At 38.7% G+C, this 17,086-nt stretch overlaps 1 protein-coding gene across 3 annotated transcripts; it reads left to right on the top strand.

Moving 5' to 3' along the window:
• The first annotated feature begins 522 nt into the window (after positions 1-522).
• On the top strand, positions 523-16,590 carry inavab (innate immunity activator b). Of its 3 annotated transcripts, XM_071543093.1 has the most exons (11): positions 523-634; positions 3,318-3,444; positions 7,862-7,995; positions 9,425-9,547; positions 9,710-9,941; positions 10,133-10,186; positions 10,596-10,908; positions 11,562-11,717; positions 11,988-12,705; positions 13,371-13,421; positions 14,575-16,590. In XM_071543093.1, the coding sequence occupies exons 2-10, from the start codon at positions 3,390-3,392 to the stop codon at positions 13,374-13,376; spliced, it is 1,791 nt and encodes a 596-aa protein (XP_071399194.1). In that variant the 5' UTR covers positions 523-634; positions 3,318-3,389; the 3' UTR covers positions 13,377-13,421; positions 14,575-16,590. The 3 variants fall into 3 exon arrangements, with proteins under 3 accessions (XP_071399194.1, XP_071399177.1, XP_071399186.1); XM_071543076.1 differs by lacking the exon at positions 13,371-13,421; XM_071543085.1 differs by lacking the exon at positions 13,371-13,421 and having other exon boundaries at positions 11,565-11,717.
• Positions 16,591-17,086: the final 496 nt, after the last annotated feature.

Here is a 17,086-nt window from a genome sequence, read left to right on the forward strand (position 1 = left end):
TTGCTCTGTATTGTATGGATCTATAAAAGACTTCATGAAAGAGCTATCATAGCGTGTGGTTTTTTTTTGTTTCTGCCACAAGATTGTCTTTGAATGTTTTAAAGATAGACACCTTGCAAATTGTCCCTTATATTTGGGCCCAAAAAATGAATGTCTGATTTCAACAATGAACATCCTTTGACTGCTAAAATTTGATGTTTAATACCAACATAATTCTGGTATTGGTGCCCAAATATTTCTAATATTTCTTTAATTGTTTGTACTGCTGTGTTTTTGACTGCAATGGTGCTGTGGTAATGGTACACAAGTTTCAGCCTATTCATGGGTTACCTCCCAGTTTTCAAGACACTGATAAGAGAGAAATGTATTTTGTCTTTATCTTTGTTATTGTCGACACTGCTTCAAACTCAAATACAAGAGTTGAGTCATATGATACTGACTCCAATGTTCAGCCCTCTGTTTGTGGCCACTCCTTTTCAGTAGGCGAGCCTTCCTGAGTGGGTGAGATTCTCATTCCTGTCCAGACTCTACTCCCTAAGCAGTTTAGCTTTTGCTAGTTTCCATTCAAGTCAGGAATTCTGGGTTTCCAGTTTTTTGGAGTTTGACATTTTTTCTGTCTTACGTTTCTCATAAAGTAAGTACATTTTGTTTTATATGTTGTGCTAGTGAAAATGTTTTCCTGTGTCTTTTTTTTAATTGATCCATGTGTCCATTTCTACAATAGCTTCACCGGCTACTGGCTCACTGTGTAGTGTCTCATTCATTGTATTAATTGTGAAATAGTATATAATATTAGTTTTATGTTTCATAACAAGACATTCACATGTTTTGATTTCACTCTTCAAAGACAGACTATAAGTCAGAAGTTTTGTTTCTATCTGTAAAAATGACATTTTTGCTGCTGTTGCGGCAACAAGGTATTTTATTTGATATATTCTGTGTAGAGATAAACCTGATTTGATCACAAATTAAGTCAGGGTTGATTTCACTGTTTCATCTGCAGTTCTTACAGAAATGACTGACACTTGACTAAAAGTTATGAAGAGTGGTACAACATGCAACAGTGTTGAGTGGTGTACTACTCTTCATAACTAACGGTACAGTATCTCAGTACCTTAGTACCTTTAGGAACTGGTCCATAATTCTTCTTTTTTAACCCTAACCCAGAATTGAAAAATACCCCTACCGCAGTCTTTCATGTCTTTATATACTGTATCTTCGTGTCATTCAAAAATGAACAATTGTATAAAAATGTGTTATAGTAGAGACATACTGTATTTATTCACACATAGATCAATTTTGCCGAACATTTTGCACGAAAATGATTTTACAGACGATTTAATATAACATCAGTCCATGCGGTGCGTTTTGACAACAAAATACATTCTACAGTGTGACACCTCTTGTAGTATCAGTTTCCCTTTAAAACTTTAAACGAGTCCAATCATGTGCCATGGAGGTTCAAGAGTATGCAGGTTCATGCAGGGGATTTCACTGATTAGAACACCTTCGACCAGAGAGGAGGAACCTGCACACTCTCGGGCCTCCGTGGCACATGATTGGAGACCCCTGCTTTAAAAGTTCAGTGTGTGTATATGTGTGTGTTTGTGTATACTATTGGGGGTGGGGGGGGTGGGGGTATTGTGGTGCTAGTTTATTTCATTTCTTTTTGCTGGTATCATATTGATTCAAAACTGTGATCCTTTGCCTGGTTTTGATACCAGGTAAAAATCTTCTGTACTGTGACAACACTAGCTGCTGCATATAGTTTCATAGTGTGTAGACATAATTAATCTTGTCATTGAGTAAGATTTCTGTAGACCTGTTGACCAGAATGCTAATCATTGATCATTATTCCCTGTCCGATCTACTGTGGGAAAATGCCACTTTGGCTAATTGATATTTGTATTCCAAAAGTGCCGATGGATACCCAAGATCATTGATTCTAACATTTCTGCAAAACCTAGCTTGTGGGTAATTCATGTCTCAAAAAGAAGTGGTTTATTTTGGTGAAAAGAATGCAGTATGATGTTTTTGTTGGCCGTTGTTAAATTGTGAATTAGCCAATCACATCTATGTGAGCACATGCATTCAATTGCGTGGAGGAAGGATCATTTCGGACAATCAGCTATCCTCTGTTGCAGGCCTCAACAAGCCAGTGTGATGGAATTCAACTCGATCCTCATTTCCTGTATTCACATAGTTAATAATCAAACCAGCAGTTTCACATATATGGCTCATATGTTTTGAGTCAGTCATTACCAGCGCTGAGATAATGGTGATCAGGTGACGTCAGAGACTCGCAAACAGGCAGTCACAGGAAACTCCCTAGACTTAGTATAGCAACATGTGTGTACTCATGTTTTGTGAGACTATGACTCCACTAGACCGGGATCAAGGTGTCTCAGAATAGCCTGTCACACCTGAATCATTCAAGCAACAGGTCACCATCTAAGTAACCTGCAATCTTTCTTTATGTTATTAGAGTGTGTTGCCATTTGGCTTCACATTTTGACCTTTTTGGATTTTGACCACCTAGCAACTATTAGTCCTCATTTTATTTTTAGCCTAATTACTAGTCGCTTATACTCACAGAAGTATTATTGTACTAGTTTACATTCAGGCATTTTTTAACATCTTCCTGAAAATGGCAGGCTAAACACTTACTCTGTGCTTTCTGGGCTAGATGGTCACAGTTTAAATCTGTTCTGGTTTGGTGTTTTGGAGCTTTGCTAACAGGACATAATGATAGTTTCATGAAACAACAATAAAATAATGTGGAAGGGAGGCCATGTTAAACATCATTGAGTCTTGGGCAAATTGGTTTGGTATTTTCCTTGGATATCTCATTGCACTGTATTTAGGATTCACTACTACAGACCCACTCAGCTCATTGTTCAGTGTTTGTGGCTTGCCGTGACATCTAATTCTAATTCAAATTCACATTGCCTTCAGCTGCAAATATGATCTGATTCAGTTTGAAACCCTGTTAAATATTCAATGACAGATATTCCATGCACTTAGCAGGAACAATATTTGGCATTGGATGCAGTAAAGGTTTGTTTTCCATGTAATAATAATATCAGAGAGACAACTCTTACCACAAATGCACATGGCCTTTCAAAAATATGTGAATTTAAGAGATCTTGCCTCAACTCATCAGTTTTAACAAAGACATTCTATATAGGTGCAATGAATGAAATAAGCCAATGAGTGAACAGTATTACCCCTTGTGTTTGTGAAACTCTGGTTACTGTAGATTTGGAAAAGGTTGAAAATAGTCATGGCTGCTATAAAGCTGTAATTGTACTCCACAGGGCATGGTGAACCTCGACATTATCCTTTGCCTCCACCACTGAAGAACAACAGCAAGAAGCTGACCTACTGACATGGAAGGCAACGGGGAGATCAGTGACACCGACAGCGGCATCATCCTTCATTCTGGTAAGACGGTTCTCTGTGTTAATTTCCAGGGAAACTAGTAGCACAACTATCTTTAAAAGTCATTTATAGACATGGTTCTGTTTAGTGGGGAAATGCACATTCACATTGCCTATTTTTTCAGGCACTGAAGTCTCTCAATTTAGTATATGCTAATGGCATTGCAACATTAGCGGACTATTATACTTCTATGTTTTAAACTGTTCCTCCATTCAGTTTGTGTCGGCACAGACACACCGTGACTCAAAGGAGCACAGATGTGCTGCGTCTTAGGAGCAATGAATTATGGTCATTGTAGTTCACTTTCGGCGCTGGCAGCATTAAATCTTGATTGTTTGAAAACTACACTGGTGAGAACCGCCAGCTTCATGCATCACGGCACCAAGACAAAAATTTACTAGGCGGGCTATTAATTTACCTCGGTGGGCCACCCAAATATTAACATTTTATGAAACACTAGCAGCTTTATTGAATTGCTATAGCTGTTGATAAAACATATGAATTTGAGTGGGATTGCTTCATTTCAGAAGATTGTGTCAAAATGTTCTGTTATTGTTCAGACTCCATATATTGGATTTAGACCTTTGCATACCTAATACATGGATTTAAATTATACAATAACTATAACTATTAATAATAATAATAATAATAATAATTATAACTACTATACTATATTACTACTAATAAAAATAACTATAACAATGCGCAAACCTTGCCTGAGGCCTAAATCAATGTTCACACCCTATTCCAACCCAACCCTTGATAATCTTATCTAAGTACCTGCTTTTCAAATGACCTTAACCAGAAGAAACCAAATAACAAACTACTGATTGAATTTGATCAAAACTTATTCTTATTGTATTTGACTGAAGAAAGTAAGTGGCTACCGGCCCTTCTTTGGACAAAATGTAGTGGTCCGAATAATCCTTCAGTTTAACACCTTCCTACATATACGGTCATAAATAATATGGCATATTGACTTCATTAGGTTCACTTCTCTGCTAGTTGAAAGAGCTGTTAATCCTTCCTCTAATTAATCAACATTACTATTTCAACCTTGAGTTTACAATTATGGCTTTTGAAGCCTGGAATTATGAAACGGTAGGTAGAGCAGTTATTCCTGGACATGTGTTCATGTCCAGAAGTTTTAATGCTTTTTGAGCACAAATGAGTAAACCTTTATTTTCAGTGGGTTTGTTAAAAGAAATCCTGACGTTATACATCTATTCATATCATACTCAAATAAAATGTAGCTGCGCTTTACTGATGCTGGTTCTTTGCTTTAGTTGTGAATCAGAATCACTGTATTCCACTGGTACAATAAAGGCACAGTGAGACTGGTACAGGGACTTATCAACAACTAATGTAACATATGTAAATACTGGCACACATGGTACAGACAAAGCAGCATATTGGTTGGAAAAGCATGTGACATGATGGGAGTACTATGAATAGGTTGACTGTACAAATCATTCTACATATGTACATTCATCACTGTGTACATTCAAGCAGCATTGTATACCATGTGGTTACAGGGATTGTAAATGGTGGTAGTGGATGAGAGAACATCCAGATTAGTTAAGAACAGCAGAGAAACAAGAGGAAAAGTTTGCAGAAGTTTAGACTCGACCGCTTTGTGTAGAGCCAACGTAGCAGGCAGCCAATCAGAAGCCTGATTGATACAGATTAATTGTTTTGCTTTTGATTGATTCACGGTCAGAGAGAGTGTACAGTGGTCAGCAAGGAGAATAAGCAAAGACCAAATACTGTATATGACTGAGCCATTCAAATGTTATCATCAAATAGTTATCAGCCAGTGTGGTGGGTGAACCTTACTGATTTACCCGATAAAGACAGCTTTTACTGGCATTTAGCGCTTGACAGGTGTTCATTTCAGATCCTGTTCCTAACATAGAGCCACCTCTGCCAAAATTCACCTCTTTTATTGCAAAATACAAAATGAGAGTGGGTATTTCACTAGCTAGGCCTAAGTGCTGGTATATTTTGGCTTTGGCTGGTAAGTTTGTTTAGCATCTCTTGTCTGGAGGTCCTACTCTACTCTAAAAATCATGTGGCTGCTAAAATAGATATAGTGGCTGGTGAATTCTGGGAGTTAAAGGCCTGCAGACAAAAAGTGAGTTTCCTGCCCTGCACACAGTTGTAATACTTAACCACTCCATTTCAAATAGCCTGTGCTACTCTGTCTATGCATTAAATTTGGTAATGGTGGTAGAGGAATTGTAACTATATACAAAGTACTGTGACTTAATATGTAACCTCTGTAATAAACAGGTTCTGAGGGAATTTAGAGACAAAGTACTGATCATTTATATTGAGTAGCTCTCTGTCCATTTTAGTTTTGCATGGAGAAATATCTCGTCATTTATAGTGCACTAGTTTGTCAAATGTAAAAGAGAGGAATCCAAGTTTTCTAATGACCCCAAAATCATTGCTCTTCTGCACCCTGTATTTAGCAAAATGACACCCTGTCAGAGCACAACACAATCACAGAAGATTATATATCGTTAGCTATTATTGCTATAATCCTCTTGGCAGCACAGTACATATATATTTCGTTCTCAATAAAATAATCTACATTCTCTAACCCAACTCTCCATTCCGGCCTATACCGTGTTTGATCTATATTAAGGTAGTAATTCTAGGCATTGGAAAACAAGGGATCATCTGCTTGGTGGAAGAAAACAAGTTATCATGTGAAAGCTTAGATTAGACAAAGTAAAGATGCATGCGGTCCATTGTGACCTATTGCCAAATCGCAGTCACTATATCCTGCACAACATGCAAGATATATCCAAAAGTGTATAACTGATAATTATGTTGGTGACATAATTCCCACATGTGTTTCATTGCAAATGACCAAGCACATGCTAACAGGACCATGAATGATCTAGATTAAAGATGGAGCAACAACTCATTGTATTTCATGGTGTTTCACTGGGGGGAAATCAGTCATGATTGATTTCACTAGTTTGTGGTTAGGGTTTGAAAGCATTTTCTCAAATCTGAATCCAGTATCGAATCTGCTTATCGAATCTGAATCCTTTCAACTCTCTTTTTATGTTATTTGTTGGGGAAAAGGAGACAAAGAATATTTAAAAAACACAGCACTCGTTAACTTTTACGTGATGCTGCGTTGAGTGCTTATTCATCGTGCTTCAATATTGTGCTTTGGAAGTATTTTGAAATGTATTTGTATTCATAAGCCAGACGATATTTTGTGTGTGTCTAGACTCAACTTTGTGAATGGCAGTCACAACATTAGGTTGTCCTGGTTTTCCTCCCAATCCCGTAGGCCTACATTAACCTGGAATTAAGTGAAAGGTCAGGAAATATTTTTTTGCTGCACCCAGTAACGCCTACTGATATGCTCTTTCCATGCTTACATTCCTTGCACCATATGTAATTGAGCCACATGATGTTTTTGCTCTCTACAATGAGAAATTGTCAATCTGGAAAGAATAGGGGGGTTGTCACTACTGACACTACGGTTTTTGGCTGCCATTCTCGGAAGAGGTTTTCTTTGCCCCTTTTGTATTCCTGTCGCACCTCCTTCCTGTCACACCTCTGTTTGTCAGTACCTGCAGGGACTCTGTTAATGATCTCTGAAGGCATGTGACAGTCAGTGCATTTTACCCGAAGCCATTCCCACAGCCCTAAGAATGATCCTAAAGTCATTAGTCACCTTGACAGCTCTAGCTGAACAACCACATGTTGTTTATAGTTAAGAAATTCCTACCACGCATTTACGGCAGTTTCAGTATCACTCTGTATCAGTGAAAACAAGGACTGCCAAAAAAGATACATTTTTCTGGGGAAATTAATTGGGATGGGACGATCATTTGAATCCACTTTACCTATTGTGTCACATATTGGGTATCTGTTAGTTAGCTAACCATACTAAGTAAGTAAGTAGAAATTGCAACGACTTATAGTGAAAAATATTGAGTTATAACAGTCTAAGTCTATTAACATAATTGGCTATCCTATATTATATTGATCTCTAGGGAAAATGGTTGGAAAATGTGCATGTTCAGCTTTTAATTAGCTCACCAGTCTTTTTTGCGATCGGAATGGAATTGTAGAAATGTAGTGTGAAAAATGATTTACAAATTAAGTGGAAGTTTAGACATGATACTAATTAGTTAGAAATAAAAACATTGTAATAACTAAGTAAGAGTTTGTAATGTCAAATTAGAAAACACTCCCATAGATGAGTCTTAAAAAGCGGTTTATAATTCAAAAAGTAAAAGTAGGATCAAACAGTGAAGAAGACTGATAGCGTAACAGCATTCATGTAACATTACCCGTCAAGGATGACGGGTTAATAGCCGTGCAATTTTATACTGTCATATTTCAGTCATATAGTCTCAGGTGGGAACATTTGCTTCTTTGCACACAGGTTCTGACAGTCCCACAACCCATACGAAGGATGTGACCACTCACACGCGGGCCATGAAGCTCAAACACCAGGCGCTCCAAGACCGACTGGAGCTCTGCATGCTGGAGCTGAAGAAACTCTGCATCCGAGAAGCTGTGAGTAACAGTGATCTACAGATTAACAGGCCAACAGACTGAAAATGAATGAAGCATTACATAGTATAGGTTCAGAGACTGCATTACATGTCACAGAACAAAAGATTTACATACATTTTCGTGATAATCTAAGGTAAGTTTATAAAGGTGTAAAAAAAATACTTCAAAAACAAAAAGTTGGACAAGTCTTACGTCATCAGGCATGTTGTTACAAAGTCTACTCGCTGTGTTTCAAAGGCTCACGTACCGTTTGTTGTGGACTAAGTAGGTTGGGCAGTTCAGTGGAGGTGGTTTGATGACACATTTAACCATCGGACAACTGTGTTGCTGCAAACTAAGCTGGATCGGAAGACATTTATGAGACATGTTAATCTCAGAAGGGTTCTGCTTGGACAGGCACTCTACTGAGGGGAAGCGAAAGGACTTTAATCTGTCCTCTGTAACTCCAGTTTACTTTGGTTCTAAACACTGAGAAGAACACAATAACAACACGTTTCTTTCAGATACATTGTATAGTGAAATTGGACCGCACAATATGGCTTCAGTGGAATTTTGGAATTTGAAAGTATCTGTCAAAAGTCATTTTTAAGGGGCGTCCTGGTTGCTCAGTTGGCTATAAAGTTATCACGCTGTACTTCAAATTCAAATCTGGCCTGGGACCTTTGTTGCATGTCACCCCCCCTCTCTCTCTCTCTCCCAATTTTTCCTGTATCTCTCCACTGTGAATTATCTAATAAAGGCTACAAAATGCCACAATAAATAAATAAGTCATTTCCAAAACTAGACATACATACTCAGCCTTGGGACGGTCTATCATGTGTTGTAGCTGCTGCTGCAGGGTAAAATCTCAGGCCTGATCATTCTTTCCTGTTGACACTCGGGCTGGGCATTCCTGTTGGGACTTGCTCAGGTGTACTAATAGGAGGCTTTTAGGACACCTCTCCCTTCTTTCAGTGACAAAAGAACAAGTAAGATTGTGGGCAACACTTATGTCGTCGTCTGTCTGTGAAGTTGGCTGACTCAAAGTTAACAGGGTGTGTTATGACTGTTCTCAAATGAAATTAGTAATAGTGCGTTCTCAGGCCATTGAGACGGGATTCAGTAAGTGAGATCCAAAGAATGTGTCGTGAAAGGGAATCTATGCAAAAGCAGAATTGTGCAACAGACTCCCTGAACTTATATGCCTCAACATGCAAGGAGGACAGATATTTGTACATTATTTCAAAACGAGGACAATATTATCTCACGATTTTGGTTTCGGCAGGTAGAATAAAATGATTCATTACTACTCAGAGAGATATGTCCTTATTTGAAGCATAGGGTAGAATTTCACCAAGGCTATAACTGTGTACAGAAATGTAAACTTTTACTCTTGTTCAAATGTTGCTTTGGTGACAGTTGCATTTGTGCTATTTTCTGTGCCATTCAGGAGCTGACAGGCCGGCTGTCAGAAGATTACCCGCTTTTCCCAGGAGAGAAGCCTCCTCACGTTCGAAGACGTATTGGAGCTGCATTCAGACTGGATGAACAAAGTATCCCTCAAGGAGCAGAGGTAGAAGCAGCAGGGCATATTTTACAGAATGCAAGAATGAAGCATGTCACTGCATAGACCTCTGTGACACTAGATATATAAACTTCTCTAAGAGACAGGAAGAGATGCTTCATTTGCAGTCACACATGTTGTCTTCCTCTCTCCCCCGACGTAACCTTACAGGAGTCAGAGCTGAATTTGGTGGATGCCGAGTTAGCGCTTCAGACGAAGATATTTGAGGCGGCACGCAAACTCTGCCGAGAGGATCACCTGAATAAGGCTATTAAGAGGAGCCGGTTACAGCAATGCAAGCGCGAGGAGAAGAAACTCAAAGAGCTGCAAGAGACGGCCTTTCAGCTTCGACTGGAGCACGGCCGATCCTCGCCACGCCCTGCTTATAATATTACACAGCAAGGTGAGAGGCGTCCTGCCAGGCAACAAGAACATTGTTGAGATCAAATCCCTTTCAAGATGGACTGATAAATCTTTTCACAATGTTGTAATGATTAAACTGACCAGGATCTCATACTAATGTATGATGTAATACTGTATATGATGTAATACTTTACATATGAATTAATATACATATGAATTTTTATTTTTCAGATCTGGGTACTTCTGATGACAGTTCTCTGTCCGATTCAGCTGTTCACGACGAAGGTATGATTTCAGAGATATACTTTGGCCTGATTTATACTACTGGAAGAACTGTGGTTTTTAGTCTAGCATTGATGAGAGGAAGATCAAGACCAATTAATTTTTTGGTGTAAATAGGTGGATAATGTTTGCATATTAGATGGTCAACTGGTTATGTGGCAGAGTCCAGTATACATACAAAAAGATAGTTTTCCAGCAGTAATGCTGCCCAGCCCCCTAATGACAAGTATTTATCTGACAGTAGGCTGATACCACACTCCATGTTTTTTCTGTTGTTAAAAGATACTTCCTCATTAATTATAGAAATAATCTATAGAGAAGGTGAAGCAGTCATTTGTAAACATGTATTTGACGCTTGTCAAAATAACTTTAAGCATGTACCATACACTGAATCATTTTGATTTTTCTCTAGAAGTGGCCAGCCAGTCATCACAACCATCCTCTGGACTTCCTTATCCAGCAGAGACAGATTCTCCCCAGCCGTTCCCCATGTCCTCACAGTCCTCCATAGACGGCTCCTACATGTCTCCATCTGTGACCTCACAGGCCCTGGCACTGACCCCGAGCCAGTCTCCCCATCCGAGTCTTGAGCCCATGCTGAGTCTTGACTCTAGCCTTGTATATGACGCCCCTCCCATTGAGCACTCCCCCTGGACAGAGTCTAGTCTCGACCAACCTTATCAGAAGACCAAGAAGTCACGCTCCTCCAGTAAGAGCAAGTCAAGGTAAATGAGAACATCAACTTCCTATGAATCATGTTTTTGGTGTAGGAAAAGAAAAGAATTGTCAGTTAAATCCTATTATGTTTATTAAACTTTCTTAGTCCTTCAGTTATTACAGACTGTAGTAATTGTCTCTGTGAAATCCAAATTTTCTGGGCACTGGTAGCCTCAAAGTGAGAAAGCCAAACTCTGTGGCTGTCTGAAGCTGATGCTTCACTGCACTCTAAGTCTTACAGTGAAGTGCTCCTTTGTGCTTTATCATGTAGCATGAGAGAGGGTTTGTGATGTTTGATCCTTTGGAAAGGCTGGGAAAACCTGGGCAACGAAAGTAACTGAGTAACACCTTCCCTTAAAAACAATATTGTGCAACTCCAAACTGTGAATGTGAGTGACTGGTTTAAGTAGCATCAAGCAGTGAGTATTTGAAAAAAGATGAAGTGTGCTCAGTGTGGGTCAGTGTTATGCACATATACAATCACTGCTGATACACCAATGCAAATTGATACCCACATTTCTGTGAGCTAGCTTCATATTTTTTTATATCATTTGAAACCTTGGAATTTCTACTTTTATTTAAAATTACATGACAGTTTCCTTTTATATTTGTCAAATGTAAAGGATTACACATTTCTTAAGCTACCATGTTGTTTATTCAGCAGTCCAGCCACTACTGAAGTGTTGCCACCGTTGGAGGCTTGCTTAGGACACTCTCCCCTGCCACTGCAACTTTCCCATCTCAGGCTGTGCCACTCCCAGTCGAACAGCACCCCCTCTACACCAGAGATGCGTCTGCACCGACAACTCTCCCTCAGGTAGCCTTCCCCCCCAAGCACACTTATGTCAGCACACCTATGTTGAGCACGCAATTAACTGCAAAGCACACTGATATTCTATTAAAGTGATTCATATTGAATGTGTAAAGGCAAATGTTACAGGTTTACAGATTAAAATACTTAACAAACAAAACACAGATACTGCATAAATAAAATGTATCCATTTTAAAAGGTGAATTTGTGCACTGCCTTTGCTGAGTAACATTCTTGTCATACTTGCCATGTAACATTCTCTCATGATTTACGCAGGTTATCCAACACTGAATCTCCATTTGGCCCAGAAAAGGATCGTGGTCGCACCAGATGTCCGAGGAGACGACTGACGGATTACACAGTGACTTTACCAGAGGCTCCTGCCCCTAGGGTGAACTACAGAAGCCATGCTAGCTCTGACGATAGTAACTCTGAACAGTCATCTACTTCTTACACCAGCTCCCCATGTCAAGAAATGCCCTGTGATCTGCCGAAACAAAGTCCGTCTGCATTCCAGCACCAGCACTATGGCCCAGTTGGCAGCCCTGGACCACTAGCCTTCCCAAGCACTGGCTTTTACCAGAATACCAGGCACCAATCCAGCCCCAGCATTCACAAAGGCTACTACAGCGAGGAAGTGGGTTACCCATTGGATGTGGATATGGCACGGAGCTATTATGTCCAGCAGGCTCCCCGTCCTTCCAACAGATACGACTACTGGTATAAAGAGGCTGCTGTGCACCCTCAGAGAGCGCAGAGGCCCTTGCCTCCTGATGTCAGACTCACCCACTCACCCTCCCTATGGGAACATCCACACTCCCGCTCTAGTGGTCTTCCACGACAAGTGGTCAACGAAGAGCTGAAGTCATGGCACTGGCGTAACCAGTTCAAAGGACCCAGGCCCCGCTCCCTTGACAGACAGGGAGCAGTCAGAGTTAAGAACACACCAGACCGGGGGTCACCCCTCTCCCAAAATCAGAAGTACCATGAACAGGTAAACAGACTATAAGATCTGTCAGTCAGAATTACTGCAGTAAGTGGGCTTAATGGTTAGGACAGGAAATTCATTTTTACTTCTCCACTAGCCACAGTAGCTGATGGATCCCAAAATTCACTAGTCACTTTCTCAATTTCCCCAAATGATTTTTAGAATGGAATAGGACCTTGAAATCAATGGCTTGTTACCTGCCAAAGTAAGTGCCCAGCCACACTCAGGATTTACTGGCATTCAGCAGTTGGCCTGCTTGACAGGAAAGTTCATGCTAACCTGGTTTCCTTACCTGATTGTGATTGATGTTTTTTTTTTAATTTCCTGTAATTTCAAAGGGCAAAGGCTCCAGACTGTATTACTTTTTTGAGTTCTCCCCACACCATTGTTATAGTCTGAAATGAGCTAGCTTATGGTTGATGCTGCCTGCAATCTTCATAGCCTCTAAGTAGTTTGGTCAAGTGGGGCCTTCTGACTACTTTACCATATAAAGTAGAAATTATGAAATGATTGCATCATTGATGCCGACAGGAGCAGAGCCCTGGATGAAAGTAAGAAAATGGCACCTGCCCTTGGTGTAATATCAGTATGATGTGCAGAATTGATTCAGTTCTGAATCAAGAACAATAAAATGCCAATATCCTGAATATGTTGTATCTTTTTTTACCCAGGCCTAATCAGCAAACTGACTTGCAAAAAGAACAAAAGAGCTACAGACAGAGGTGTGTTTGACTAGTAAAATGGATGATATAGATTATATAGAGAGAGAGATAAGTAAACTAATATACTCTAATTTGTTATTTGAAAGCAGTTATTTGTATTTAGAATACAGAGGTTACATTTACATGCACACTGATAATCTGATCTTGAACTGATCAAGGCAATACAGCTTTTGCAAATGTCATGTAAAAATCATTAACCCAGTTAACACACCTAGATTTCTGCTCAGTGTTTTGATTTATTCAGACATGAATAAACACCTCAGCCCGATTTCATTTAATTTTTTTATTGTGAGCATGTATAAAAAAGGTCGTAGAGGAAAATGAACTGGATGCAGTGACAATGTTTGTTTATGCAAATGACAGCAAAATGCTGAATTTACCAGTGAACCTGAATAGATGGATAGATTATATTAAGTCATGTAGAAAGTATACAAACAACAAACAAACAAAGTGGCCATGAGTTGCCACAGAACATGAAGGACAGGCGCAGGCTGCTACAGCAAACAGGAGTTATAAAACTGGCCACCAATACTCCAGTTTAATGTGACAATGAGATCATTAGCAATAAATTAAGAACTTAATCTGATGTTACTTGGCTCAAAGTAACGTAATTGCAGTATTCATGTACGGGCCTTAGCCACATTATTGGAGCGTTTTCAGACTTGCCCAACATACTTTCAATTTATTGAATCGTTAATGTTACTACCAACCTTCATGCCCCTCATACCAGAATATTAAATGGGTTCATGGAATGCTATGCATCTGCAATGTGGTAAGCAGCTGCAGTGTGACTGTAGTTTATGACAGGAGAGAAATAATTGACGTTGGGTGTAGCCCATATGAGAGGGGGCGATTCAACAATCGGCATGCAAAATTGTGTAAAAAAAATTAGAATAGTGAAGGATTTTTACTCTACGTTTGTTAACATCTCATCAAATTATTATTTTGGTTAATGTGTGCCTGTAAACATAATCAGTGACTCAACAAAAAAAAAAATACTAGTACTATTTGGCAACTTGCATAATAATGGTTTAGGTATGTGTAGTTGTACATCATCATATCTATTCTGTACTGCACAGTAAATTTTGTAATTTTTTTTTACTTGAGGTTTGAACCATGGTTCTGAATGCACTGTTCTTGTTTCTGCCTGCAGATTATCCAAAGACGGGGTCTCCAGAGGGCTGCTGATGACGCTCCGGTTCATTGGGTTGTGGAAGACAACTCTAAGATTGTAAGTCAAGTCTGAGGAGACTAAACATGGCCCACTTACTGAAAAATGTTTACGTAGAGGCTGCAACTGGATTATTTCTTCACAACCCAGCTGAAGTAGTCAGAAAATCGTTACACGTTTGATTAACTGTCCATATCCATATGGGATTACCCTCTTCTTGACAGTGTACATCAGATGTTTACATGCCTGCTTGTATTTGGACATATGTTGTCTTGTATTATGCATTACAAATTAAAGCTGTAATATGCCATGTTTTAAGCACTGAAATGAGGCTTCTAGGTCCTAGACCAAAAATCAGCTACCAGCTTGATGCTAGTTGCTAAATTTCCCAGGGGAACAGATCTTATTATGATCACTCAGCTTAAATGTAGCTTGTACATTGTTTAGAACATATACTGTATATTGTTGTGCCATTGTAAAACTATGTTTAACATTGAATACAGATATGAATTTTCATATGTGAAGCAATCAAAAATTATATGGTAATTAGCAGCAAAGTCGTAGACAATATGCTCAAACAAACACAGCAATTTCCAGAAATGTTACTTACTGTAGCTCAAATAATGAGAAATGTGGATGTTTGAAAAATTGCTTTTCTCATGTAACTAAAATTGAGGCCACTGTTAAAGTTTATTTTATTTGAATGACTTAGTTCTCTTTCAAACAAATCAGTTATAAAATCTTCAAGTAAATTGTTTGAATTGCTAATCTTGTTCATACAACTTAGCAGTGCCATGACTCTTTCTGTAGCCTAAAACACACGTCCAAAGAGTCCAGAGTTTGTGGGGCGATGTTTCTAGCTGCTGGCACAAGGAGGTGTGACAGGGAAGTTGCCTGTCCACAGTTTGGTAGTAGGGAAAAAGTGCAAGATGGATGCTGTTACTACTGCTCAACTAACTATTTTGAAGGAAATAAATACATAGTAAAAGAATGTAAAATAGATGGCATATTCCCTTTAATGCTTTTTAGAATAAAGTACATTTGTGTTTTAATGTTGCGCTCATTGAGACGCCATGTTATTGCACTTTTTGAGCTGCTCTACTTAAATTTAAGATCCCAGTTTTATCTCCTGTTTACTGAGTATAATGGATACTGAATCCACAGCAGTACAGATTAGTTTGAATGACTTGAGGACTTAATCAACACATAGAAACTAGATACTAAGTTATTCAAATGAGATACAACTGAAATGATGGCATTCCATATTACATTGATATTATATTATCATTAGCAAATTAATGTGGGAGCTAGAATGTTATTGTTTGGCAGTTAATAGAAGTGTTGTTGCCAATTTACATGTTACATTTAAATTTAAATGGCATAAGGCACTTATGGCACTTGTGTGTTTGCACACAAAAGGGCGTTGAGACAGCAGATCATCCTGATCTAACGTCCCTTTTGAAGCCAATACAATTTAATTCCTTGAGGTGCCAGCTCCTCCATGCAGGTTGGCCAACGCTGTTCTGAGTTCTTTCAACCAAATTTAAATTTAAATTGAGTTTTGGCCAGTTGACTTACTACTTCCTACATACTAGATCATTTCATTCAGATGAGAGTAAAGAATTCTATTGGCATTATGTGACTGCCTACAAATCTAGTCACTGCTACACACTGACCCGTCTCTCAGTCCTATTTATTCAATAATTTATTATGATTTGCACCACTGGACCCATGGCAAATTTGGAGAAAGCATTAAATGTACAATCAAAGAAGAGATGGAGCTGAGTATGCTAATTCCAGCAACAGAGAAGATTGTAAATAGTTGTACAAAATAACAGACCAGTTTTATATGAATTTGTGTGCCTCTCTTTTCACTGTCTTTTTATTTATCATTTTGTGATAGTTACAGTAGTTTTATAAGTGGACTAATGTGTAATGTTGCTATAAAAAAAGAAAGATCTGTGAAAATATTTTCCCTGTGGAGGTAAATAAAGAATAATTGCCCATTGTTGACTTTTATTTACACTCACTGAATTCATGCTGTAGGAGCAAGCATTCCAAAGTAAAAAGCCTTGTCACTCTATTGTTCAGTTTAGGTTCATGTTAATCTCATCCTAGTTATGCAATGCATGTGAGCTGTTGACAGTGGAAAAACAAATCAGAAGTATTGGGTGCAACCTGCAAACCTGAATTGTATTTACTTAAAGGAGGAAGTAATTGGATGAATGAAAAGAATGAAAAGAATCTATGGCATCAAGAGCTAGAAACTGAGGCAAGAATGAAGTCATTTTATGGATTGTTTTGAGTAGGCTTTCTCCACAGAGATTGAGGAAAGACTGACATGTTGATGCTGTTAAGTGACATGGACACTTCAGATGTACTGAAATTAAAACATTTTTTTTATTTCAAATGGTATATTTCTCTTATTGATCAGTAATGAATGGTTAGGTACTCTTTAAAACATAAAAAAAAATTGCTTTTGCGAGCACAGTTC

This window comes from Centroberyx affinis, unplaced genomic scaffold, assembly GCF_046629955.1.
Source record: "Centroberyx affinis isolate AG114_WGS23_722 - 3 ecotype Tasmania unplaced genomic scaffold, CSIRO-AGI_Caff_v1 ptg000235l_1, whole genome shotgun sequence".
Lineage (NCBI taxonomy): Eukaryota > Metazoa > Chordata > Actinopteri > Beryciformes > Berycidae > Centroberyx > Centroberyx affinis.